Here is a 27,711-nt window from a genome sequence, read left to right on the forward strand (position 1 = left end):
CCATGAGCAACTGCATTGTGATATCACAAGCAACAAAATAATTCTTTAGTTGTGGAATAAGAGTACCAAGAGTTGATGGCCATCACTTTTCATGAAGACCCTCACTAATGCTGAAGTCATGTGTTGCATTTCTCTGAAGCTTCTGATGCCATTTCACTGCTTTTGTTATGGTTTTCTTCTGTTCTCCCATTTAGAGCGCTCGTCACTTTCTTGCCCACTCAGCTTGGTAACGATGTATACTTCCAACGCTGCTGCGGGCTCTTTGCAAGAACTCTCTTAGAACATGGAATTTCGGCAACAGACGAGGAATCAGCACAGCCATACACTGACGGATGATGCAGTGTTGCAATGCATTCTAATACACCAGCACCCAGTTAAAAGCGTGCATATGATTGGCCAATGCAAATTGGAGCTAGTACTGGACAATTGCTGGCCAGTTCTGCCCACTGCTACCACTCCCTACACATTGGGTGTTTCAATGTGCTTTATTATTACAGTAGAATTTGACACCAACTGAAGGTACGGGCCAGCGCCCGTGCATTTCTATGGGCCAGCACTTCCGTTATTTCTACCCTAGAATTAGTCCTCACCGGATAGTTTGAACTTGACTGGTTGGCACAAATGCACTTCACCAACATCGTGACCCCAATTGCGAACCCCAGTGGCTGCAGCGTCTGTTCCGGCGGCGCTATGAAACAGCGAATGTATCAAAGTCAAGTGATCTACCACCAAGACCGCTCATTCTCGGCCTGCCCTAAGGAGGTATTCAAGTGAAAACGGCAGCTCACAGTGAACGATTACTGTATTTACCCATTTCTAAAGCACACACTTTTTTCCAAGAAAGTTTACAATATAGCCTGCACAGTGCAAGCAGATGCAAAACCAGGGTCTCAACAGCCAGTGATGGAGCCAGCATCAGCGCCATTGATATCCCAAGATGGTGACAGAACAAGTTCTCACGCAGATGGTGATGACAACACACTGCTTTCAGTCTTTCATAACGAAAGTTTGCTCAAAAGATCAGTTATTTTGTCTCTCATGTGTTTAGCGTTCTAAAAAATACCATGCACTGCAGAATGAACTGATGAAGTGGTTAGTCTAAGTGTGGGCCACCATCCCATCTTCAATTGTTGCGCAGTTGTTTAATAAATGCGGAATATCAAATGCGCAATGGGCCATATACAGGATGACATGCTGCACTGCATAACCACCGATAAACTGCCATCCGAGAGTGATGACCATGGACAATAGGTGTAAGTAAATTTCTATTCCCTGAATGTAAGCTTCTCTGGTTTCCTTTTTTCTGATTGCCAGAATCGGAGGAATGCTAAGCTTCTTTCTTGTTCAAAATTTGGGTGCGTGTTTGGTTTATACTTTGCTTAGGAGCTCTAATGTCATTTTTGCATTTGTTAGCTGCTTTGAATGCCTAAAATGCGGGTGCGAATTAGGTTCAGGGACACGTTAGAACTGAGTGAATACTCTTACATGAAGCAGTCGTGCGTCTCAGCAATGTTTTTTGGCTCTTTTTCAATTCAACCCACGAGATACAATAAATATTTTCAGTCTTGTCAAAGTTTAATTAATGGTTTTCGATAATATATTTGGAATTATTTATTGCTATTTAATGCAATAGCATAATCCTAAACTACTGTTATTTTAATAAATTCAACTTGAATATCAAACTGGCCTGGATTGCTCTGAAGAAGGTCCACCTCCAATGCTTTCGTTGCCTGCATGGCCAAAGTAATCCACTAGGCACACCACCTGAGCTATCCAGCAGGCTATATACTCACAATCACTTTCTTATGGTTATTAACATGAAGCTATGGAAGCTTCAGCTCCTGGACCCGTATTGTGTTAAATTAGTTCACCAAGAAGCCGCAGGCCAGAAGGCTGCAAATGGTCCCCAGAAATACTGGATGCTACATATTTTCCAAGAGATGCACAAAACGTGCACAATTGATAGCTCTATCCATAGTGTGCTTGATAAGTACTATCTTTCTTTATTTCTCACACGATTACAACAATAGCTAAAACAATATTAGTGTACTTAATGATTAATATTATTAGTGTGCTATTGAAGGGATATATCAATAGGGAGCTATTGATAGTTTCTTCCCTATTGATAGCTCGATAAGGACTCAACCATCGATTATATCAACAGTACTATCGATTGCTTTGCATCACTTGGGTCCACCTGCTCAGCCCACACCACTCACCCCGACTGTAGGAAAGGCAGCAGGATGGACTGCAGCCGCTCGACCGCAGGGGCCAGATGCGGGGGCTGGGGCGAGTCCCAGACAGGGTGGGGGGCCCACTGCCGGTGGTAGGTCGCCATGGCAGCAGGCACGTAGCAACCCTTGCTGCCAGCCTTGAAGGAAAAGAGCAACAACGACATCAGCAGTGAGTGAGGACACCATCATGTCTTTCAAATCCCACTGTACAGCGTGGCCCACTATTAGAGGGAACAACTAAACAGTAATCAAGCCAATATAACTGAAACATTTCTTGACCTCTATCAGAAAGAAGTGGCTGGGGCTTCATTACCTTTTCGGCTGGCGAAAATGAATGCCCCGTCTCTCCGTCTCCCCGATGTTGATGCAACCAACTGGACATGCATTTTACATGACATTTTAATCTGTGGTCCTTTATGTCATGCCTCAGCAGTAACCGAAGGCACATTACTCAGTGGCTCGATTCCACTGTGCTGCAATGTCTGTTTTTTTTTTTTATTACAACTAAATCCTCAGGTTTTAACGAGCCAGAACTACGATCTGATTATGCGGCATGTTACAGTGAGGGACTCCGGATTAATTTCAACCACCTGGGGTTCTTTAATGTGCACCCAATGCACGATACGTAGGCATTCTTTCATTTCATCCCCATCAAAACGCAGCTGTCACGGCAGGGTTTTGATCCGTGACATCGGGCTTAGCAGCAATGATTTTTTTTCTTTTTTTTGTATGTGTCTAGAGCAGGGGTTCTCAAGTACGTTCATCCCAGGGAACCCTGCTAAGCTCCATAAAGTGCCAAGGAACCCCCCCCCCCCGATTTAACCGAATGTCAATTTATCGAAGGTATCAAGAAAACAAACAAATGCTGCACTCTGTCAACACGCTTTTATTTACTCAATGAATTGTCAAATCTTGTTTCTATTTAGCTCAAGACCAGTGCGGAAGCTGAAATTCTCTTTATCTCATGACTGATTGGCGCTAGCAGCGGCGAAGGCCTCGCGACATACTTCGCGGCGCGCGTTTTCATCTGAGACGCACTTTGCACCAACGGGCGCACATCCCGATTTTTTCGCCACTCAGCTGCTCGCCAACAAATTGTTCGTCCATCGCGATGTAGCCGGTGCTGTTTATCTTCGACAGCTTTGCATTAAGTAAAAGCGAAACTACTGCTTGCCGCAACCGCTGTCGACGAAACCGCGGCCGCTATCGACGCAATCATGGACGGTGACCTTGCGGTTCAGAAAGCAGGCGGCTGACGCACGCACCAAGTCAAAACGAAACTACCGTTCGCTGCAAGAAGTGTGGACGAAACCGCGGCCGCTATCGACGCGATCATGGACGGCCACCTTACGGTTCAGACGGCAGGCAGCTGACACACGCACCAAGTCAGAATGCAACTACCTTTCGCAGCAAGAAGTGCGGACGAAACTGCGGTCGCTATCGACGCTGCCATGGGAGGCGACTAGGCAGTTGTGAAGGCACGCAGCCGACGCGCACATCGAGTGAAAACGAACTAATATTTGCCGCAACTGCTGCGGACGAAACTGCGGTGGTTATCGACGCGATCAGAGATAGCGACTACGCACTTACGGAGGCACGCGGCTAGCCGCCAACGCGGTGTTACGCGCGACGATAAACGCAAGAATAAAGGCTTTAAAGGCACAATTAGGCACGAAGCGCTTTGGCGTTGCTGTCAGTCACGTGCCGCGTACGATTGCCGCTGAGGACCACGGTGCAAGCTGAGGACCACGGCGATGCGGACTGCGCCGCTTCATTTCGGTTGGACGCTACGCCGTTCTTGCTCTTCTGCGGCGCGCATTTGCGGTGCTCCACGTTTTTTTTTTTTTTTATTTTCCTCCAACGTACAGGTCAGTGCGCACGCTATCGGCACCTACCATATCTACAAATAGGAGAAAGGCGCATGGTGGTAAGTTACGGCCTCCGAGATTCAAGTGCGAAAGCTTAGGCACGCTGCCCGTTCTCAGAGTGGCTACAAGCTGCTTGCGTATTTATTGCGCAGTTCGTGCGTTGCTGTTACGCACTGTGATGTGCTTTTTGACACTCGGGCATGGGTAATGGAGGTTCTTTGGATCAAGCGCACCTCGTGTTCGCCGTTTTAGATACTTGTCGAGAGCGGGACCAGGGAAAATTTATCAGTGGCTCGCGGAACCCCGAGCAGGGACCTGCGGAACCCGTAGGTTCCGCGGAACCCACTTTGAGAACCCATGGTCTAGAGCAAACAATATCTCTGTTATACTTGCTAATCTGGCAACTTGAAAAATTTGCTAAAATCCCGTGGACACGCCTGGGGTGGGGAGCTTAAAGGCACGCATTTTTTTAAGCTTTGCCTTCAGTGGAATACATGCGCACTTTATTAAAGGGGGCCATTCAATGATTGTGAGGACATTCTATGATTAGTTATAAAAGCGTTTCGGGGCCCCTTTAACAACGACAATAGATCGGCTCGTACTCCCTTGCAAATACAGTCAACAACCGATTTTTCGGACGGCCAATTTTTCTAACCAGCCCCATAATTCGGCTGCCTTCGCGGCACCGCCACGTACCCCATAGAGCTAATGTATAACGCCTGAAATTTCGGACGCAAAAAACCTTTGCCATCCGATTTTCTGGACTTTTTGCCGTGACGGCAGATCCGAAACAGCATTAATCGAAGTCACCACCACCGCCTTTCTGATTATGTCGCCGCCTTAAACCAGCGCTCTCGCACGCAGATCCGCTGGCAGCCGTAGGCACCACCCCGCCAGCACTAGGCCTAGCTATTTCGACATTCGCTACCAAGCTTCTTGCTGTTCGGTGCCATGTTTTCCATTCAAACAATGCACTGCTGTTAACACTGGTGCTGACTCCACCTTTGTAATCCTCGCTCATGGCTTCAATGCTCAGAAAGCACGGCACGTTGCATAATACCGGTTCCCGAAAGTCAGCTTCGCCTCAATACAGCAGTGTTACGCGGTGAAGCATGCCAAGAGTGGGAACAGGCAATTGTCACGGGACACGGTATGTTTTCCTTGATTATACGCGCGGGTACCCGCCGTCTCCTATCACAGTACGAGCACCGATACACCCAATAAGTGTACTGGCAAGCCTTTAGAGCTTGCCAGTACCTGTGGCAATTTCAGCACTTGGGGGCAGCAAAAGGCGTGCATTAATTTTTTTCGGACGGCCCGATTTTTCGGATGTTTTTGCGGCTCCTAGAGAGTCCGAAAAATCGGACGTTGACTGTATTTTTGTAGGCTATATATATACCCCCTCACACTCACGTGCACCCACATTTGCCGGCACTTATTCATGTTCCTACGTCTACCCACTCATACTCGGCACTCACTTACATTCATAGTCATTTCCGTTTGCACTTACCGGCAACCACTAACACTAGTGTCCGCTCCCGCTAATAGGCGCTTACATACATCCATTCAATATCACTGTCATTGACTTTCACTCGTAACTCATGTTAACCAGCACTCACTCTCGTTTATACTCACGTGCACTTTCAGCCTTCACTAATGTTCCACTTGATAGCTGTGAAATGAATCTGGAGCGAGTATTACACGGTGTACCCGTGAGTGAGTACACCCAACCTATGACAACTAGCCTTTAGACACACCACACAAGCAGCAGCGAATTTGAAAGAGCAGAGACTGACGAGCAACACATCGTTTCTAGATCAAAATGACTTTTGAACCAGCGATGCTGCTGTTACTGATTTTGGCTGTTTTAGGAATTACACAGAATAAACTTGCTTGAAGCATGTAGTCTTCTGGTGTATGGTGCATTGCGCTGCCGCAAGAGGGCAGTGCAAGTACCATCACAATTTTTTTTCTTGCTGCGTTTTTTAGCAATACTGCACTGCGCCCTACCTTTAAAATTTTTTCGTGGAGGGAACTTATTTTTCGTAAAACATGATGCACCATTTGTAAAATAGTACAATGAGCCCAAAGTGGGAAAACCTTTAAGAAACATTTGGGAGAGTTGGCAGGTATGATCCTCGCAGGCAAGAATTGAAAGGTCCCATTTCCAAGGTACACTTAAAAAAAGTAATTCTTGGATTTTATGTGCCAAAAGCACAGTAGGGGGACTTTGGATTAAATTTGGCCACCTATGGTTCTTTAGCGTGCACGCAATGCACAGTACTTGAGCATTTTTGCATTCTGCCCTTATCAAAGTGCGGTCACTGCAGCTCGGATCAAACCAGTGACCTCGCGCTCCGCAGCGCCATGCCATAGCCACTGTCTTAGCCATAGCCATAGCTATAGCCGCAGTCAGTTCGGGGGACACTTTTCTCAGCCGTATGACCATGCAAAATGGTTAAATTCATACATTATTGGCTAATTCGGGAGACTTGGCTGGTGCACAAATCAATATGTATTCACCCACTCATTCGCAGTGATCAGAGCAGAGTGGAGCACAAGAAACATACTGCTAATATGGGCTTGCACAGAGGAATAATGGTGGTGTAATGACGAGACAACCTGCTCTGTGCGAGACAACCTGCTCTGTGCGAGACAACCTGCTCTACTGCCGCAACTATATACTGGATGGTCACGAGTGGCTTCTCGTAATACCTCGTCACATGCGCTCCGACATCTGCGCTGCTTTTCATGCCGACCCACAGAGTGCTCACGCAGGCGTGCTGAAAACTTATGCAAGGTTGCGCCAACACTTCTACTGGCGCGGTATGTACAGCTTTGTCCTCAAGTATATCCGTGCTTGCGAAGCATGCCAACAATGCATGATTCCTCAGCAACGCTCGACCGGCACTTTCGATCGAGTCAGCATCTACCTTTACGACTGACTCCCATGCACTACGTCTGGAAGCCGGTGGATAATCGTTGGGGTTGACCATCTCACCCGATATGCTGAGACTGCCGCCTTTCCTGCCGCAACAGCACGTGAGGTTGCTTTCTTCATCCTGCGCAATTTCGTGCTTCGACATGGCGCTCCTCGAGAACTCCTCAGTGACAGAGGACGTGTCTTTCTTTCCCAAGTGGTTGAAGCCCTGCTTGCCGAGTGCCACATCGTCCACCGTACAGCAACCGCGTACCATCCGCAAACGAATGGATTAAATGAGCGCTTAAATCGCACTCTTGGTGACATGCTCACTGCACACGTCGCGTCAGACCACTCCAACTGGGACATGGTTCTTCCCTTTGTCACCTACGCTTACAATACCGCGACTCAAGCGACCACAGGTTTTTCGCCATTCTTTTTAATATATGAACGAGAATCCTTGTGCACGCTCGATACAGTATTGCCATACTAACCTGACGCCTCTGAATATCGACCCATATCAGAAATAGCTAGGTATGCTGAAGAATGCCACCAACTTGCCCGTACCTTCACGACGGAAGGTCACGCTCACCAGCAGAATCGACATGACACCGACCTGAGCACTACCACTTTCCGTGTCGGCTCCCTCGTTTGGTTGTGGATTCCACCTCACATTCCCGGTCTTTCGTCTAAGCTGCTGGCTCAATACCACGAACTCTATCGGATCGTCGCCTGTACATCTGCTGTAAACTATGTGGTCGAACCTCTCACGCTGTCCGACGATCTGCGGCGTCGTGGTCACGAGAGCGTTCACGTCAGCCGGCTTAAATTGTATTACAATCCCTCTATCGTGTCGTCACCATGAGTCGCCAGGATGGTTAGTCTTCTCTCGTGGGGCCATTGTAATGACGAAGATAGCACAAGCGTGGTTGTGGTTGCATGGCTCCTGAAGTGAGGAAGACAAAGACAAAAGGATCGGCGTCGCTGGTTTTTCCTCGCGCTGGCGTTTGGCTGGAACTGCTCGGGTGCTCTTTGTGCTGGGTTTAAATGACTGGGTTTGAACGCCAATAAACGTGACTGGGTTTAAACGCCAATAAACCCCATATCAGTGGGATGTTCACCTGATAAAGCATGGTGTTGATGTCACAGAAGTAACCGGGAGCATTGTTGTCCGGGCCAAGCAGCTGGGTGGCCTTGAAGAACACAACGTGATTCCTGGACGAGAATTTTGAAAGATTAGGGAAGAAGCTCTTACGGTCCACACACGAGCACTCTCATCAGCCCGCAACTCTTCACGCTGCTACTGATGGAGTGGAAATCGAGGTACATCATCAATCAAGTGAAATGCTAGGAGGTACTAAAATAAAAATTGCTGGAGTGGCAGCCTACACAGTTCCTTGCCAGCAGAGGTGAAGCCAGCGCTTGCCCATACTTCACCTCTGAAAAAGAGCTGCACCAGTTGGAGTCCACTCACGTCAAGTGTTCTTGCTCATTGAGAATCAATGCTAAGGTAATTTGAAAAGAAAAGCTTGTTGTTTCTCGCTAGAACATACTGTACATTACTGCATAAGGGCCACACCCATATAAAGGCTGCATCCCTGAATTTAGGCCTAAATATCTCAGAAAAAAAAATTATTCATATATGGGCCCATCTTTTTTACATGCATGCACCTCGTCAGCTGCGGCCACACAGCAGTATCTCCACGCAGCAGTATCTCCACGCAGTACATAGATGCGTATGGATCTCCTCTTTGGTTCTTATCGCAGTTGATAATATTTTTGTAGAAACTAGACAACTTGACCGTTGGCATCCTTTCCCAGTTTCCCAGTGCATCACAATTTGTACCATATGGGGCACACCGATAAAATTCAGGCCCAAATTTATATTACAAAAGCGCGACCCTGACACGAGAATATACAGCAACCCTTATCTGAGTATTCATATGATAATCTCCAATAAAGTTTGCCAGGATATTCATGTTTTAACCTAAAAACAGTGACCCAAGGATGCGCATCAGGCAGCATTCACAAGATGAAATTAGCCATTTTAAAATCCACATGATTTGGGGAAAAAGCATTTCCTGGATTCTCCACTATACTACCCTAACATTTTTTTTTGTGCCTGTGGTAAGACGGAGGCGATCCGGCTTTGCTTTTAGGATGTCACCTCCACAAAAGCAATATTATTTTAGAACCTGTTTGGTGAAATGGCCAAGCAGATTGCAAACAAATACAGCTTCAAGCCAGTATACCACCAAAAGCATTCACGTGATACTACATTCTGGAATGCAATACCTACATGAAAAAAACAAAGGGAGTAGTAAGACAGCCGATAAATTCAAAGGGGCCCTGTGGCACTTTTTGAAAATGGCAAGTAAAGTTGCTTAGTCCCTAGACAACACCATTATGAGCCTCTGGGTAAGAAATACATATATTTTTTCTATCTAGCCTAGATTCTTTCACATTCAAAAAAAGAAAGTACCAGTGAGTGTACCGCTTAACACAGAAGTTCGAAAAAAAAAAACCTCCCGTTTAAATACACGCTGCCCTTGAGTGCGATGAAAGAGAAAGCAAAATGATGGCACACAACAGCTTTGCCAACACAGTAAGAATTGCTGGGATTGCCTCTCTTTGCACACCTAACAAACACAAATAAACATCTATAAATCAAGTGCATTGCAGGCAAAGAAAAGAACAATAAACATGCTACAAGAATTCACTAGTCACGTTATTGACTTGTCTGCTTGTCAAAAGTCATCCGTAGAAACTAAATTTCGATTTCCCTTTTTTTAATTGCCTTTGTAGCATCCATGTTTAAGTTGATAACGACGTGAGCTGCCTCTACTACATAAATTTTCAGCAGTCTTCATACAGAAACCAGGTACAAAGTTCAGTGAGAAGCTGTAGACATCAGCCCATAATAGCCAACCACATTAAAATAAATTGGCAGAGGTGGGCAAACCAGGTGGGCAAACCGATTCTCTTGTAAACCTAGTTATCACGAGCGAAAGGTCTGTTTGGCTTGGTTTTGCAAAAACTATGCACACAGTGTTTCATTAAAGGGACCCTGAAACGATTTTGACGATGTTGTACAAATGTACTGTCATTAGAGTAGGTCCTTCTGATAATTAATTGACGCATCTAAGCGCTCCACATAAAGCGTGTAATTTATTATAAGATTTTAAAAATGTACATTGCTACTGATTGCAGCACGCCAAGGGCTGAGTTTTGTGCCCAGATGACGCGATTCGCCCAGAATACGCCACTGGGTCAGCTATCCGATTGGCTGCCCAGGGCGCGTCATCGATAATTTTTCCAACATTATGGTGAACAAATCTTGTTTGAAATAGTTTAGATGTTAGTTAATTTGTTTCTATAAAAAGAAAGTAACAGAAAGAGAATGCACAACGACATGTATCACTACACAAAAAGCATTTCCGGCCCACGGCAAGTGTCGTCTGCTTGTGTTACAACGTGCTCCGTGTTGACGAGAGCTGCATGGTCAGTGTTGGTCTTGTTCTTTCTTTTCGTAAGCACCATGGTTCACCCTTGCGTTGTGGGCTGCAAACGTAGCAATCGGCGACATGTCAAGCTGCGACATCGTGCCCCGCTGCAAGGCAGCAGACGAACGGAATGGCTGCAGCGCATCGGACTGACGGTATCCAAACGGTGCCAGCATCTACGAGTTTGGGGCCGTCACTTCACGTCGAAGGAGTTCCACAATAGAATTTAGCTTGTCCGGTATTCAGGTTAACGCAAGCATAAGTGTACTGGCCATTTTACCATGTTTTACGTCATGAACGGAGGAGCAAACGTGAACTGCTTGCACGGTGCAGCCACCTGGCGGCACAAAGCTCAACCAAACACACAGCTAATATAGCAGTAACCAGGTTTTTTTCTACTTTGCTGCTGGCTGAAATTTTTGGCAGGAGCGTAATCTTGAACACGTTGTCTTTTTATGTTTCAAATGTTTTACACTTGGTTACAGGAACATTAGATCTGTATTTGGTTGTTTAAGCTCTGCGCCACCAGATGGCTGGACCGTGCATGCCGATCAAGCCGCTCACGTACGTCTACGAAGCTCCTTCATCACAGCGGTACGGAGGGGCTTTAGTTTACGCCTCTGGCTATCCGTCAAAACACCCAGCCCGCCTGTGGTTACCGGAATACCGGACATGCTCGGTGCTGTGACAGAACGCTCGCAACGCACGCTGCTTGATCGCTCACGCTGGGGATCGACGGCCGGGCGGCTAGCGGAGAGGTTGGAGAGCCTTCGCGCGCTGGCTCCAAGACAACCGGAAGTAGACGACAATGTACGTCACAATATGACGTAGAGCCAGCGAAGGCGGAGCTTAGCCCCGATCACTCGGAGAACGAGTTGAGGAGGAAATGCATGGCTAGGGAGGAGGGCAACTTGTAATCGCCCGTAGCTCTCTTAGTATGAGACGCTTCTCTTAAATTGTGACGCGAATGTTTTACTGTAGCTGTATTCTACACGTCTACAAAATTTGTCCGAACCGTTTCAGGGACCCTTTAATGCACGCTACCACGCTTGTTAAGCTTCTCTACAATGTGCTAATCTGGCCTCCCTTTGCTCCGGTGTTTCAGCAGCCAACTTTGCCTTTCAGTGAGATTTGGCAGCCTGCCGTCTAGCTATATCTATTGGATGATTGGATTCAACCTGTCGTTTGCACTGAAGCACACGCACAGACGGTCCAGCTGGTGTGCCATCCGTGGTGAGACTGAGCGATCAAGCGCCAGTGAAGCAGTCGTTAAACCCTCGCCTAGTCACGTGGTACCACAGCAGAGAGGCTCCGAGCGAGTGTGCAGCTGCAACGCCTCTCCACAGCGGATCACGTGGCGTGACGTCACGCCTGCCACACTTGCGCTCCGGCAGCTCAAGGTCATTGCTACGCGATGAATGACCTTGCGAGACATGGCGTAGTAGAGCTTTTGCTCTAGTAATACTCCTCAAGGCGCTAAAGTGAGGTGTACCACTTGAATCGGTTTGCCCACCCGAGTAGGCTGCCACTACCAGTGCTTTGACACCAGTGCGTGCAAATGCATTGTCAATGCACATGACATCTTCACCAGCACTCAAAAGGAACAGAGCGTACCTCTGCGATGAACCATCAGGGAGGTACTCCTCAGAACAGGGTGAGCCTGGAAACAAAAAAATAGAAAGACATATCTGCCAGCTGAACACCTGAAATGCACCTGGTGTAGTAACTCATGGCTACGGCATCGGCTACGACTGAGGAGAACCCCACAACCACTGAGCCGATCTAGCGTTTGATTCATGGCCACAGCAGACGCATAGATGCTGAATGCAAAAATGACCTCAAAACGAAATCATATCTGACGTGAAAACCCCTTTGTTATATCCAATATTTGCCATAAGCGTACCATATTTATACTTGCGTAGGGCTCGCCCTTGTGTAGGGCCTGCATTGCTACTTTGGAGGGTGAAAATTTGGAAGAAGAAGTTTCACTGAGCAACATGTGCATACCCATGCACTGGTTAATTTCCTCATGCCACTACTAAATGACACTAGCCACTGTCGTGCCAATGATGGCATCATCGTCATTGTATCCTGCTGGATCACGAAACAGCACCTGTTCCTTCAAAAGTATAGGCACAGTCTATACCATTGCTTTAGTTCCGCTGAATTGTGCTCTCAGGAGCATTAAGAGGGCATCTCCACGAAAAGTGCGCGTGAGGATATTGAATGCACATCATGCAATTTTGTTTGAGGCTGCCGTAAAGTGCTTCAAGGTGACAGGAATCTCTATCAGCAATGCACAGCATAGAGGATGAGTGGCTTTGTGAGAGTACTGATGAAGCAACCTGGGCAGACCGGCTAAATAACAAAAGTAGTGGAAGCAATGAAGATGACTTAATAAGAGTGTTCACAGTCAGCCACTACTGTCATAGTCGGCCATTCTGTATTGCAGTCTGAGCACAGTTCGTTGCTTCAGTGACTAGTCATAAGCCTGCCTCATGTAAGGCTGGCACCGAGTAAAAAATCCGGAAAAAAAAGTGCAGGCCTTTCACAAGTAAACATATTTTTTACATGCTGGTAGTGAGAAAAAATTTACGTTTACATTGTCTGATAATTCCCTATATGCATGTTTGTTGTGCCGAGGTTCAACTGCACTTGGGTCTGGCTCGTGCAATCAAAATTAATGCACAGCCCTTGAATACAGCATTTCTCATATCCCGCTGAGCAGGTTTGGGATGTCACACTGGAGCCATCACATCATGCCTATGGAGCACGAAGATCTTGCAAATGAACGGCTCCGTTATTTGTGTTATCAAACTCAATTTAGCGAACTGATGACCACACTAGAATTATTTCTTTATATCAAGAAGTTCGTAAAATCGAGAAAGGAATTTTTCGGTCCTTCGAAATGCAAAATTGTAACGTAGCGACACCTAAAAGCTACTGCGGCATTGCATTTGCCGCTGACCCATGCCTGCGCATGCGAAAAGTCTGCAAGAGCGGCGCGAATTGATTGTGCGATGCAGGCCAGGTAGATGGTCACATGAAGCTATGATAGGCTGCCGATATCCAAATATACAGAGAACGAACGCAGTGATTGTGCGAGCAGGCCGAGCAAGAAAGTTACGAGGAGAAGATCAGTGCCATCTGTCGTATAAACCATGAAATAACGAAAGCAACTGCCACCGCCCCTACCGCCATCTGGTACGTAAGAGCGCTACCAACTGTCGAGTTCATTGTTACGTGCATGGGCGCAGCATGCAGCCTTGTCAAAATAAAGTTAGGACTGTGACCAGGGCGGCGAGATGTTTTAACACGACAGCGTTAGAGCGCAAGCTCGAAGAAAAACCCGTCTGTATAAAAATTAGAAAGAAATCAGTGCTTTTTAACTAATTTATTTCAGGAAAAACTTCTTTAAATCGGGTTTGGTGGCCATTAGTTTTGTCAATTCCTGTTGATGACAACCTTGAACCTTATGGGTACCTGCTGGGGAATGAAAATTTCTTTGTTAGATCGGGAACTTCGTTAAATCAGGTTTCAGTTTCATTAGATAAAGTTTGAGCTGTATACAAAAGCAAAACAGTGCCTTAAATGTACGTACTCTAGCTTACAGACCATGCATATCCAGGGGTCCTGCTTTTCCATCTGTTGAGGCCGCAATGAAAACTGATGGCACTAAATGGCCTCACCAGCTTCAGTCAAGTTTGCTAACTGTTTGTGCACCCAAAAAGGCGACATGTTTGTTTGGATTCGGTTCCACATGGTATTTTGGCAATGCAAAATAAAAGAAACAACGCGGCATAATCAACCAACGTAGCTGGTGGCTGCGTCCACTGTGGACGGCCCAGCCATCACATGCCATTACATTTGCGGCGCCGCCGCATAGAGGCACCACCGGTCAAAACTCAACCCACACCCGGTGCCTATTGGGGTCACCATAGGGGTCAGGCGCGTGTATGCTGACTGGTAAAGTTCAAAAACCTAATTTCAGGATTGAAATGACGAAAGTCTGGGCCCATAGAAATGCATGGGTGCCGGCTGGGACCTTCAGCTGGGATCGAATTACAGAGTCGAATTTACAGAAGTTTGCTCTACTAGCTCAGTTTCAAAGGTTGTCAGTGGCACTAAAAAGCATGTGAGGATCACGTACCTCGGAGGTTGATGGTGACAATGTCCCCTTTGCAGATGTACCTGGAATAGCAGGAGGTGGCATGAGGAATTTTATAATGTGTCTCACATGCAAGCAAAGATCACCAGATTGTCATGTGATCAAGGCCATACCACGCTACATTAATTCACGGCCCAATATTTGTGTCTACTTGTACACATCAACAGTGTCAACTTGCCTATAGAGACATTGTTACCTTTAACAGGGAACAACAATTATCAGGCAACATCATTGCTTGTACAAGGCCTTTATGGTTACCAAAAGAAAACTAATAACCAGAAAATCTGGTGATAACTGCCCCTGGAAATATGCTTTTGCCAAGTTGTAGTGATAGGGCAGAACTAGAAACAGTGACCAAAGTGCAAGTTAAGTATGTAACTTTAATCTAACTTGTGCATAGAAGGACCCTCAAATTACCACGATAATGGCGAGTACAGTCTGTCATCGAATGTTCTCTCACGGTTCATGTCTGGCTACTATTTAGAGATGTCTCAGCATGCATTCCAGATTAATTCCAGATAAACAGTAGAATCTCGTTGATACATTCCCATTTAGTAAGATTTTTCGGCGTCAACATTTGCAATCAAGATCAGTAAATATGACCCAGTACAGTTATATGCTTCTTTTTTACCGATTGTTTAGTTCCTGAAAAACCTACCATATTTCCTTGAATCTAACACGCACTTTTTTTCCGATAAAACAGATCCAAAAATTGCGTGCGCGTTAGAATCGAGTACGACCCTAAATCTGCGTTACCATATAGCCGTCAGCATTTTAAAACAGCCGCCTCGCACGCGCGTCGCGCCTAGCTACTCTCTAACCTAGCTACCACAGCTTCCTCCATGTGCTGCAGTACACGTGCTTAGGCAATAGTCTGCCGTCTGTCCTCACGTTCTCTGCGTCTGCTCTATTAGCATGAAGTACCAAGTTCATCATGATGCCACATTTAAAAGGAAAGTGATCATGTTTGCGGAGACGGACGGAAATCAGGCCGCATCATGGGCGTTCGGAGAATCCGAAACTTGCGTGTGGGACTGGCGCAAACAGAAGGAGAGGATTTTCGCCAGCAAAGCAATGCGGAACGGTTTCGGTGGACTGAAGCAGGACGTAATCTGCGACGGTCCACTTCGGCGATACGATCGCCTTGGCCCTATCTTGAAAGCAATCTGCGACGGGGAAAGTCCGCCGCGCGCCGTGTTGAAGCGAGACGCATGTTAGCACGAAGGTCAATTCACTCGCCACGCTTCGTCCCCACTCCTGCATTTTTACAGTTCGTTTCCGCGGTCAACGAGCGAGATGTGGTCATGCTTGCTTGTGCGCGCATCACTTGAGGCAGTGCCCCTCTCCAAGTCGTTCTTGGCGCTAATAGGTAAATTTTCTGAGATTGCGCCCCAACACCTGCTACATTAATTGCATTTGCGATGGTCTGTTCGACAGCTGCAGCAATGATGCCGAGTAAGCGCAACATACTTTGTCCCTCAACAGCTGAATATGCCGCATTTACTGCATTGTAATGGAAGTTTTTTTCATGATTTTCGTTGCTTGAACTCATCCCTGGCATTACATTTGAATAACGTCAAAATTGACCATATTAAAACAAATATTCTAAATTCTGCGGTTTCTAGCGTGACGTTGGCAGCCTGTACCTTTAGGTCTTGATCTATTCCACAAAGAAGTTGACCAAAGTCAAAACTTGTCTACTGATCGAATCGACACCATTTTCACCATGCTTGTGACTGGTGTTACAGTTATGGTGCTGCAGTACCCTGTGGCCTTTCACACTTCGACTCTGTTCATTCGCGACGTTACGGCGACACAGTATGTTCAGTATGATGCCTGCTTTGTGAAACAAGCAGTTTTGATGGCTGAGAAGCTGGGAAACTCCGGCGCGGCTTGGCAGCTCGACTTTAGCGAGTCGAGGATCAGCGGATGGCGGGACCAGCGGGAGACCCTCTTTAAGGGCTAGGCCGGTCGGAAGTGCTGTAGCATGGGACACAGTATGTATTATACACACGTGCACCCGCCGTCTCTTGTCACACTACGAGTGCCAATACACCTAATAACTGTACTGGCAGGCCTTCAGAGCTATTTCAGACGTGCCTGTGGCAATTTGATCCCCTGGGTGCAGTAAAAAGGATGCATTCATTTTTGTGGACGTTTTTGTTGCCCTTAGGGAGTCTGAAAAGTCTGATGCTGACTGTATTAAAACTAAAACTTGTGGCCGTAAAGCTTAATCAAATCAAGTGTCACCTGGGCATCGTCGGGCTTCCAGTATGTGGTGTACTAAGCTTTGGTCGCGAGCGCAAGTGGTGCGCTGTGGCCGCTGGTCGCACAAATGTATCGTATTTTGCGACATAGAAGCATGAGACTCACTGTTACAACTAATTAAATTGCGTACATTTATGTCTTTCTTTTATATGGGATGCACTATATTTATGGTTACGAAAGCGAGCAGCGAGAGAAATGAGCCTTCGTAGCTCTTTCCTGCTATGTATGAAGCAGAGTGTATTTCATGCTTTGCGTATGTGTGTTGTCCCAAACTTTTCCTTGTCACGCTTTGTGCTTCAAAACTGAGTGCCAACATCAACAATGTATGGCCAACTAGCCCTTAACATTGCCTCTTTAAGAACAACGATAAGTACTGAACCTGGCCTCGGACATTTTCTGACATGAGCCATGATGACATAATAATGGGAATTTTATGGCAAGGGGTACCGGTGGAGATGTGAAGAGCCGGAGGAACACGTATTCGCTATCACTCCGTACTACAGCAACCGGCATACGCACGTGCCCCTCTTACCGAGGCCTCGAGAAGTGATCCCTGAGCAGAGCTGTGCACTCAATGGTGCTGCTGTAGGCGGGGCTGCGCACGATGGCCAGGTAGAACTCGTGTGCCGACACTGGCTGACTGCCCTTGCTGGAACCATCCAGGGCCTCCTACGAAACAGAGAAGATGCAAAAAAAAAAAAAAACCATCTCACAATGAATGCAGATGTTAAGAGGGGCCCAGAAACACTTTCTTTAACATAATAAGAAAATGTTGCCAATCAGTCGTACAGGCTGCTGTGAACATGTGAGCCAAATATTACTGCACTGCATGCAGCAGGACATTTATAATCTCGCGTGAAAAACCGCGAAAAACTGCTCACTCTGCAATGCCGTCATGCAGCGCCGTCGAAAGCAGCTGGCCCGGCAACGCTATTGGCCGATTTCGTGATCGCGAGAACATTCTTAGTATTACATAATCGTTCATTTCGAGTTAAATAAATGAAAAATATACAGGGTGTCCCAACTATCATGCACCAAGATTTTAAAATATGCAAATGCCACGTAGCTGGACAGAACAAAGGTAATACTGTTTGCCGTCGCTTGGAGATACTCAGATCATTTCTTTCATTCTGCCTAATGACATAATTAGTCTTAAATAATGAATCAGCTTCTCAAATATTATATATTAGATCAGAAGTGCCAATAAGAAAATTGTAGAGCAACATGAAAAATTCCCGATACAGCTTTATGTTGCTCAATATGTGCTACATAAAAGTGTTTTTCTGAGCATGAAAGAAGCGCACGAATGCACGCAAAGTACCTCGAGCGGCCACTCACGCAGCAATTTTGAGTGTATTCGGGTGCTTGTTTGACGTTCGGAACAACACTTTTATGCACTGTATGTTTTATGTTTTATCCTAACCAGTGCGCCTCATCGGGATCTGCGACCAAAGTAGCGCTTTGGTGCCGAGTCAAGAAAATGCGTCAGAGTCGCTGTACGGTGCTTGGAAAGCGGAGGAACCACCTCGACAACAAAATGAGGGCACAGGCAACACTCGAATGGCGGCAACTTGGTCTATAGTCGCCATGTTTTCAACATCGCGCGCACTCGCATCAGTCTGAGAAATTGAACGGGAGACACTGATAGTATCGGAAATTTTGATTGGCCTTTAACATTAGTTCTGTAGAGTTGGTGGCAGCACTGTGGGGAATTTCAAATAATTCAGCAAGTCTGAAAATTTAGTCAGTGACTCACTTTCCACCGTGTCGCTTTTTATTCATTTTTTTTTCTTTATTGTGCGAAGACCGCAACTCATCGAACATTAGAGAGTTTAAGCGTGTCCAGTATACTGGCAAACGCAAGCAGACAGGGCGTTTTACGGGATGAGGAGAGGCGCAAATGCGAATACCTGCACAGTGCAGCCGTGCAGAAATTTTTGGCAACCACATGATAACGCTGCTGTCGAAAATGTACACCAGCAGTTAAAGTAGAAGACACTTCGTTACTGCAATATTACCTCTGTCTGGCTGATTGAGTTCTGTGCCACCAGGTGGCTGCACCGTGCAGGCCATTCCTGTTTGCGCCTCTGCTCGTCCAATAAAACACCTACTCTGACTTGCATTTACCCAAATAACGGAGATGCTAAAACTCAACGTTCAACGTTCAGAAATTTAAAGGGATGTAACATCACAGTCACATGCTTTGATTTTCAGATACGCACAGCTGCTTGGTCTGCATGTTTTGCACATGTGCAGCCTTTAAAGAAATGGTTGTTTTTGTTATAGTGCAGCACCGCTTACAGCATGGATATTTGCTACTCCAGCGACATACACTATAAATGGTCTATGCTGTAAAAGCAGTTACGTTATAGATGGTCTCAGCTGTATTTTCTTATTTGCTGGTTTCGCATTTTGTACGACAGCTTCGAAAGCTCTGGCATAAGTAGGAAGCGTGGTGCAAGTGCATACCAAGTGGAGCCGTGCTGTGGGTCGGACCAGCAGCGCAGGTCGATCCCGGTCGTGCAGGTGAAACCAGAGGTGGGGGCTCAGGTATGCCGCGTCCTCCAGCGCGAGGCCACTCGCCAACTCGCTCTCCAGCATGTGCAGCCTCTCTACGCTCCAGATCGCCACCTGACGTCTGCACCGCAGGCATTGTCGAGGGAGAGCCGAGTTATAAACAGTCAAACTTCGATACAACAAACCTCGATTTAACGAAATTCGCGATCTAACAAACTATTTTTATTTCCCCACCTTCGTTCTATTGAATCAATGAAACCTCGATATAACGAAGCTTTTCGCTGCAAGTACAACTTCGTGATATCAAGGTTTGACTGTAGTGGATTCATTAAGCAACTTTCTGTGCGACGTCAGCCTTCTTGTGAGACTCCCGAGTATTCATAATATACCCTAAGGTTCTTGCGTCATGATGCACACACGGGTATCCCTGAAAGTGAAGAGTGGCATGCTCTCAAGAAGGAGCGATTGCGTACTATATTCACAGAATGAAACTCTACAGGGAAATTTTAAAGCAGAATACCCAATAAGCGCAATTACTTGAGAGTGCAATGCCACGTCGCCACGAATCTGGTCACTAAAGGTGGCATAAACTCCGATCTAAACATAAGAGCCGAAATTACGCTGATGTAACTTAAACTGCCGACGGCGGAAACGAAGGTATGTGCATTACTTAGGCCTAAGTTGACACATTTCATTTTGTGAGGACAGTGCACAAAATGAACAGGTGAGTTCAGGCCCACAAGCTTAGATAAAAGAGTACTACTGCCAGTGCGAGGGTAGGCCAAAACAAGCGACACCATATCCCCTAAAGAATCTATATAAAAATTCCCCTTATTAGGATAGAAAAACACATGCTGTACATTACATGCCTGTACACATGGGAGATGACCGAATTTGTGTAATGCAAAGCCATAAAGAAAAGAAAAATGGTCAAAAACAAGTTGCATGCATGATCACACTACCATGCACTAGTGACTAATTAACGACACGTACATGTAGTACTTACACTCACGCAAGGAACATGCCACACGAGAAGCAAAGCAAGTGTGGCGATGGCGCCATCTTTTTCCCAGATTGTAAATTGACGTCCCAAAGCTGCACACTAGTTCCTCTATACCTCTGGATTAATTTTGAAAACGTGGCATTCTTTAACATGCACTTAAATTTAAGAATAATGAAAGGTTTGACGAAACCTCATCTGGCGAGGGAAGGCACATGGTTGAAGAAAAACGTGCACTCACCCAATGGAAAATATTTAAAAAAACCTGTTGATGTGTAAGTGCTCATACGCCTTTGATGTTTCAGTGCCTCAACTCCAAGTACATGAATGTTCTTAAGTTCCACGCACATTGGAATGTGGCCACTGCAAATGGAAATCGAATTCTCGACCTCGGGCTCAGTAGCAAAACACTGCAGTCATGAGCCACCATAGTGTGCCAGTTCTGGCCCACTCCGGTAATTTTGGCAGAGCAATCTTGACTGCACCACAAGACGGCCTCAGCTTGAAATGTGTGCTTGATCTGCCTTTTGAACAATCTTGCTCATAGTAAAGGGTAGGAAACATTTCTCTGGAAATGTTCCGAATCTGCCATTCAAATTTGCCATTGAAAAATTTGTAGCAAGTTTGGTGTTAACCAGGTGTTATCCACGGGTACTAAATGAAAATGTTAAGTTGTCTAGAAGTTCAAATTCGTCTAGAAGTTCATCATTGCTTTCTGGGTGCCAATATATCACGTAGTTGTGAAGTATTCAAACTGCCGCCGAAGGCCCCACTGCTCCTCTGCAATTCGAACTGCTCACACTACAATGGCCGAGTAGACGCAATCCCCACGTGACCTCTTTCTCTGCCGCTCTCTTTAAATCAGCCAGAGCCAATTAAAGTTACTGTATGCGGCTCCCTCCCTAAAGGGAGGAGCCATGTACAGTAACTCTAGTGCTGATGTCCCGTGAGAGGTGCCATGTTCTACGTGCAGTTCTTTGCGAATTGGCATTTCTGCACCTGATTTCACTCCCCCTGTGTTCTTTTCTGATAACTCAGTTGACAGAAGTGCTTCATCGTCTGTGCTCACGTTCATGCTGTGTGTGTCTGTCCTAACTTCTGCAGTGCTGTTTTCTAAGTATTGTAACGGAGTCCACAATAGGTGGTGCCACTCCGATTTTTCATGTTCATCCTGTTCTCACATATAAAAGCTGTGTTCTCGCAACGAATTAATTAAATTATGGGGCTTTACGTGCGAAAATCACCATCAGATTATGAGGCATGCCGTAGTGGGGGACTTTGAATTAATTTTGACCACCTGGGGTTCTTTAGCGTGCACCTAAATCTAAGTAATTCTAAAGGCCTAATCTTTCAATTTAGGCTTGACTTAACAGTTCCCTTTAGTGCCCGTTTAAAAAAATGCTTAAAAATTGTTTTTCATATCTGTGCATTCTGCACGTGTAAACATAATGCACTCTGCATTATGTTTATGCCATTCCTCCAGCATACGTCAAACCCTCACTTGAGTTGTGTGTCCGATGAAGTGCTGCTGTGGCCTCCTGGCTCTTGCAGCCACGCTTGAGCCCAGGAACCCTCAGCCAAGCCCAGGGCAGCCATGGTCGAGCGTCCCAGGAAGACGCAGTTAAGTGGGTCGGCCGTCGTCGGTACATTGTGTTCTGGCAACTGGGGAAGGATGTGGACGCGCAGAAGGCCCTGGGGCTCGCCTCCGCGTGGATGCGGCTATGCCGGCTGCCACAGATCTGCAGCACAGTGAAGACTGTTCACTTGACACAGATGGCAGCAAGTCACACAGCAAAAAAAACAAGAAAAAAAAACAGTGCAATGCTTGAAATTAAGGCTGCAACAGAAAGCGAACCTTTCTTGCCGAGTTCCAGGCACTTTTTTGTACGTGTCTGGCCTCTAAAGCCAAACGCGTTTAATGGTGTGACGCCATCTAGGCACGCTGCAGCAAAGTAGTTTACAAGTTTACCATTTCGAGCATAGAGCTTCATACAATAATTACTAGAGGGAACTGTGGCACTAGTGTCTAATAAAGCCCATGAAACTTCGTAAAGTAGCGACACCCTCCTCCTCCTCGTTTCTCCTCTCTTTCGCACTCCCTCCTCGACTGTGGCGCCGCCTACATCGCCTGAGCGTAGCAGACGACCTTTCGCAGAGTGAATGCACGCATAGCAATGCGGTGCGCTTTTAGCGTTCGCGTTGGCGTTCAAGCTCCGAGTAACTTCGTGTATAGCATAGGATTTCTATACGGAGAGTTATATGTATAACATATACAAATTTGGTAACGGCAGCTTCTTTTTCCTGTTTTAGTAACTACTTTTATAAGTATCTAAACGAGCGCTAACGCCGTACCATGACGACTCCGAATGTCGAATGTATCGCGTGCACTACATTTGTCAAGCACATGTCGCAAGATCTTGTTGCGAATGGTTGTAAATAACACATTTACGATCGAATGCCAACATCCTAGCCTCTAGCAAACCCTCAGTAACCTAAATAATCTACGCCGTCCTTGCCACTTCAATTCGCGGTGCATATCAGCTATGACACTCAAAGGCTGGCGGAGGGCACGGATGCACCAGCCTTAGTGTACTACAGCAAGTGCGTCTCAAAGACAGTGGCTGTATAAACTAATAGTTGAACGAACAAGCAAGCGAACGACTAAACGAATGAGCAAACGACTAAATGAATGATGACTAAACCAGCCAGTGAACGAGCGGGCGACCGCACGTTTTCCTTGTGAGTGCTCCACCGCCGCATCGTAACCTTCAAACACTTTAAAGCTCACGCAAATTAGCACGTACGCCTCAAAGACCTATGATGCTGTCGTTCGGCGACGAACGCACCGTGTAACTTGGTTTCGGGAGAGCACGGAAGTTTTTCATTGGTGCCTTTGTATCGCAAATCCACCGGGCAGCCGCCAACGACAAAGACGAACAAAAGAGGCAAACAAAGCTATTCGCTTTAAAGAAGGCTAGTAAGTAACCAAAAAAGGCAGAGTTGCTTTCTTAAGATGAGTTTCCAAATGTCGAAAGGATTGAGCTGAATCATAAAAGTTTCGTAATCATGTTTTCACACGCAGCTTCGGGTGCCCGCTTATTCAAGCCTGTTGGCGTACAAAACGATTAAGCTTCTTGCCTTTGCTGAAACTATTTTGGCATCAGAAGGCGCAGCAGGTCATGGTGATGGAAAATGCTCTGAAGCGACGTCGAACCTGCCGCAAAACTTAGTTCAAGGCGTTCGCAAGCCAAAACAACATGGAAGAGCAACGGCGCCAACATGCGCTCCTCGCCAGTCGGTAGACACTTCTCAAGCGAAAATGGCAATGGAGCGCGATTGTAAACAAACGAAGCCAGCGCGAGGGCCCACGTGATGCCATTGGGCCAATAGCGAGTCGGCCTCAGACAGTGTGCACAAGGAGGAGGCAGCATTCTTAAAAGCGTGTCGCTACTTTACGAAGTTTGAGGGGCTTTAGTGTCCACGGCAGCCGCAAGCAGGGCGATTCAGCCAGCATGGCAATTATGGGTATACAGTGCAGTCCACGTATAACGATACCACATATAACAATATATTGGTTATAATGATGAGTCGACCTAAGAGTATAAACTTATGCATCAGGGCTGTGAGAAGAAAAACTATATATAACGATATATTATTCACCGCATATCGGATATAACGATCGAAATCTTGCTTCTGGGCAGCGTTTTTCATGCAGAATAGTCGTGAAATTTGCGTTCCTAAGTTGCCTGTTCCTAAGACGGGGCGAAAGTTTGCCTATGCGAGTTCGTATTTGCCGCCATTACCGCGCAGCGCATCCCGCCCGCGCGCAGATTGCGAACGAAAGCCATGGAGACCATCGCAAGTTGGCGCAGTGTGCACAAGATAGTGCCAGCTGCTTCGCGTCCGCGTCGCCGGCGGTCGCGCTAGCATTCAGAGGAGAGGGGGGAAAAAAGTGATAAGCGAGCGGCGCTTGCACGGCCTACGCTGCCTTTACAATCTCCCGCTCTCAGCGAGCGCGGCAATTCGCCGCGGAAGGGGGTGCGCCGACAAAGCGCCAAGCCGTCCGTGTCTCAAGACGAAGCTGCAAATTTAGCAAAACTCTAAGTACGAGCTCGCCCAGTCGATGATATCGACGATTATGAAAACCGGGAGCGCCACGATCATGAAGGCTAGAAACAGTGGCCAAGCCGATCAACGGAAAAGGCGGGCTTTGTGCGCCAGGACGAAACCCTCATGGGTAAAACTAACATGGTGGAAGCCGCTGACATTACCGAACTCTGGGAGCACGTCACTACTGACGATGAAACAGGTGGTGCTTCGATGGAGGAGTTCTTAAGTGCAGGTAGTGCTGCCTCGTTCTGCGAAGAGATCTCCACCGGGGCGATCGTTGTTTCGACAGACGGCGGCATTGTGCGACAGAGGTGACAACAGCAGCGGCAGTCACGACGAGATTGACAATGGCCCGTCGTTGACACCGACCCCGATGTTCAACCAAAGTGCAATGCCGTCGATCGAGTCGCTCATTGATTTCACGCACGCTAAATTATAGCCACCAGTGTTCGTGCAGCAGCTGGACGCAAAGCACACAGCAATTGTGAATCTAAAACTTCTGCGAAAGCAAGCGCAGATTTCTATTTCAGCGCGCCTAACGATTAAGACGCTATTTAGAGGTATAAATAAACATTTTGTTTTTCTCAGCCTACTTTCTACGTCAATTTTTTACTGCAAGTGGCAAATTTGGTTTCGGGACTTCAAAAATATATTCGTTTTTTGTTTTTTTTTTACGGCAGTCCAGATATAGCGATGATCGGTTATAACGATCAGATTTTTCGTTCTTCTTGATATCGTTATAAGTGGACTGCACTGTAGTACATGGATTTGCCTAAACTTCGTCCTTCTAGCTTCAAGCGGCTTTGTGACTTTACAAGCTCATCATTTTCAACAAAGTATAGTGCTATAAATAATTAAGTAAGCATTAATAAAATTGTCCAATGGCAGGACTCAAACACCAAAATCTTTAGCGCACAAGCGTGATATTCAAACCATTACACCACAGATGCATGCGTCGACAAGGGGCATAGAATACCCTTTCTTACGGGCAAGCTAGCACATTAAAATGTTTGGCACATTTTGATACGCAGTTGCACAAAAAGAAACCAACACATCAGAAACACCACGAATGCAACACAACACTATAGACACACCACTGCAAATTTCAACAAATATACATAAGATGAATTGCATGTAAATATGTGTATATAATATCTAGCCTGTCTATATAATTCAATGCTAACGAAATAATTGCTTCGTATGACATGCTGCTCTTTAATACTAATACCTCAAAACACAGACATGTTTTATGAGTCAATCATGCCAAGAATGCTTCGCTTTAGGTAGATGTCAACTGGATGTCTGCTTGTTTATTTTTCCTGCTGTACTAATTTATTTATATATTATTTACTTATTTGTTTGTTCAACTGCATTTGCAATTTAATCAAAGAAATTCCAGTAGAAATTCCAATGGGAGCAACCTCATTTCTTGGTCACATCAAAACGACACACAATTAGACGTACAGGCCATGTCACAATACAATCAAGATCACTCCGCAGCAAAGAAATGCTTTGTGGTTTAAGTATCAACAGCAGAAGGGCACTGTTAACGCATAACATATCATGCAGGTACATGTGTAATACATGGCAAAAGAAAATTCTGGATTACGAAACACTTTCAAACTTGCAAGACCTTTACATTCATTGCGCGCTCAAAAAAAAGGCAAGCAAGCAATCATTCTACAATGATGAATATTTTTCTTGATTTCTGTTTTCTCCCGCTGCGATTACCTGTGTTGATCCATTCAGTTACAAACGTTGCTGTATTGTTTCAATATTTGTGTTCTGTGTCTCCTCCATACACTAAAGTTCCACATGGTTGTGCACCCCCATAATTTAATTCTCGCTGGGCCTTTAAAATGTGGGGTTTTACTTGCCAAAACCACGATCTGATTATGAGGCACTCCATAGAAGGAGGTGCCGAATTAAGTTTGACCAGCTGGGGTTCCTTAATGCACACCTAAATGTAAGTACACAGATGATATTGTATCTTGCCCCCATCGAAACACAGTCTCGACAGCCGGGATCGAACCCGCGACCTCGAGCCCAGCAGCGGGACGCAATAGCTACTGGGCAGCTGCGGTGGTTCAATCTTGACCACCTGCAATATTTTAAAGCTCACAGAAATCTCAGGTCCCGAGTATCTTTTTCCATTGTGGCCCTCAAGTGAAATACGATTACCTTTGGCTGAAAATCAAACTTGTCATTTTGTGCTGAACAGAGGGGTGCCACAGCCGCTGACTGAGCCGTTGTGGTGGATAACTGCTCAAAGTCGATGCAATCCAAGTGTACGTTAGTTGCCTGCTCGTTATGCAGAGCGAAATGTCAGCCAGCAGCCCCTTTTCATTCCCGATTCCTGCGACTCCATGCTCCACTCTCAAGTGTGTCTACCGTTCCAAGCAAGCACCCCCCCCCACAACAAGCAAGCGTTTCCTTACTTCAAATGATGCTTCATCCTTCAAACTGACGCCCATTTCTGAGCAGCCCCTCTCTCTCCCCCCTCCCACCAATAAAGTTTTTTATTGCTTTGCGCACCACTATGCCTCTCTCTTTCTTTTTTTAGAAAAAAAAACCACTTCCGGCCACCATCTTGAACTTCGCAGCCAGATGAGCAAGTGCCCTCTACCCCCCTCCCCCCTTTTCGATATTATCCCCCCGCCCATGGGGGTGCTTGCTCAGTATTTTAGTCTGTATTTTCTGGTACACTGGCTTTCCCTCAGAGTTCAGTCCCCTGGTGGTTGAGTGTACTGAATATTAAAGGGACACTAAAGGAAAATATGAAGTCAAGTTAGATAGATAGATTATGCATCTAGAAGTCTATCATTGTCTTCTGCGTGCCAATATGTCACTTTGTTGCGCAGAAAATAGCTGCCAAGGGTACCATCGTGGCTTTTTAATTTGAACTGCTTGTGCCAAAACAGGCATTGACGTAATCTCCACCTGACCTCCCTCTATGACCCTCTCCGTGAATCAGCCAGTGCTGACATCACAGGAAGAGTATCACTGTAAACCACAAGTGGCGCCATGACACATTACTGCATATTTTTCAATGTCCAGCACTGCTATGAATACTGGTCGTGCAAAAATAATTTTCTCCTGCACCTCCTATTGCTAACAACTGGA

At 46.2% G+C, this 27,711-nt stretch overlaps 1 protein-coding gene across 1 annotated transcript in view; it reads right to left on the reverse strand.

The window, feature by feature from the left end:
• The window catches only part of LOC119458267 (peroxisome assembly factor 2-like), a 62,373-nt gene that overhangs the window by 29,778 nt on the left and 4,884 nt on the right, over positions 1-27,711 (reverse strand). Inside the window, exons 3-10 of the mRNA XM_049671547.1 lie at positions 26,584-26,689; positions 21,980-22,197; positions 19,431-19,599; positions 17,494-17,630; positions 14,676-14,716; positions 12,140-12,185; positions 8,144-8,237; positions 2,220-2,371 (exon numbers count right to left, since the gene is read on the reverse strand). Coding sequence (XP_049527504.1) covers positions 2,220-2,371; positions 8,144-8,237; positions 12,140-12,185; positions 14,676-14,716; positions 17,494-17,630; positions 19,431-19,599; positions 21,980-22,197; positions 26,584-26,689 — 963 coding nt within the window. The remainder of the gene's footprint in view (positions 1-2,219; positions 2,372-8,143; positions 8,238-12,139; positions 12,186-14,675; positions 14,717-17,493; positions 17,631-19,430; positions 19,600-21,979; positions 22,198-26,583; positions 26,690-27,711) is intronic.

The sequence above is a fragment of the Dermacentor silvarum genome, chromosome 7 (genome assembly GCF_013339745.2).
Source record: "Dermacentor silvarum isolate Dsil-2018 chromosome 7, BIME_Dsil_1.4, whole genome shotgun sequence".
NCBI classification, from domain to species: Eukaryota; Metazoa; Arthropoda; class Arachnida; order Ixodida; family Ixodidae; genus Dermacentor; species Dermacentor silvarum.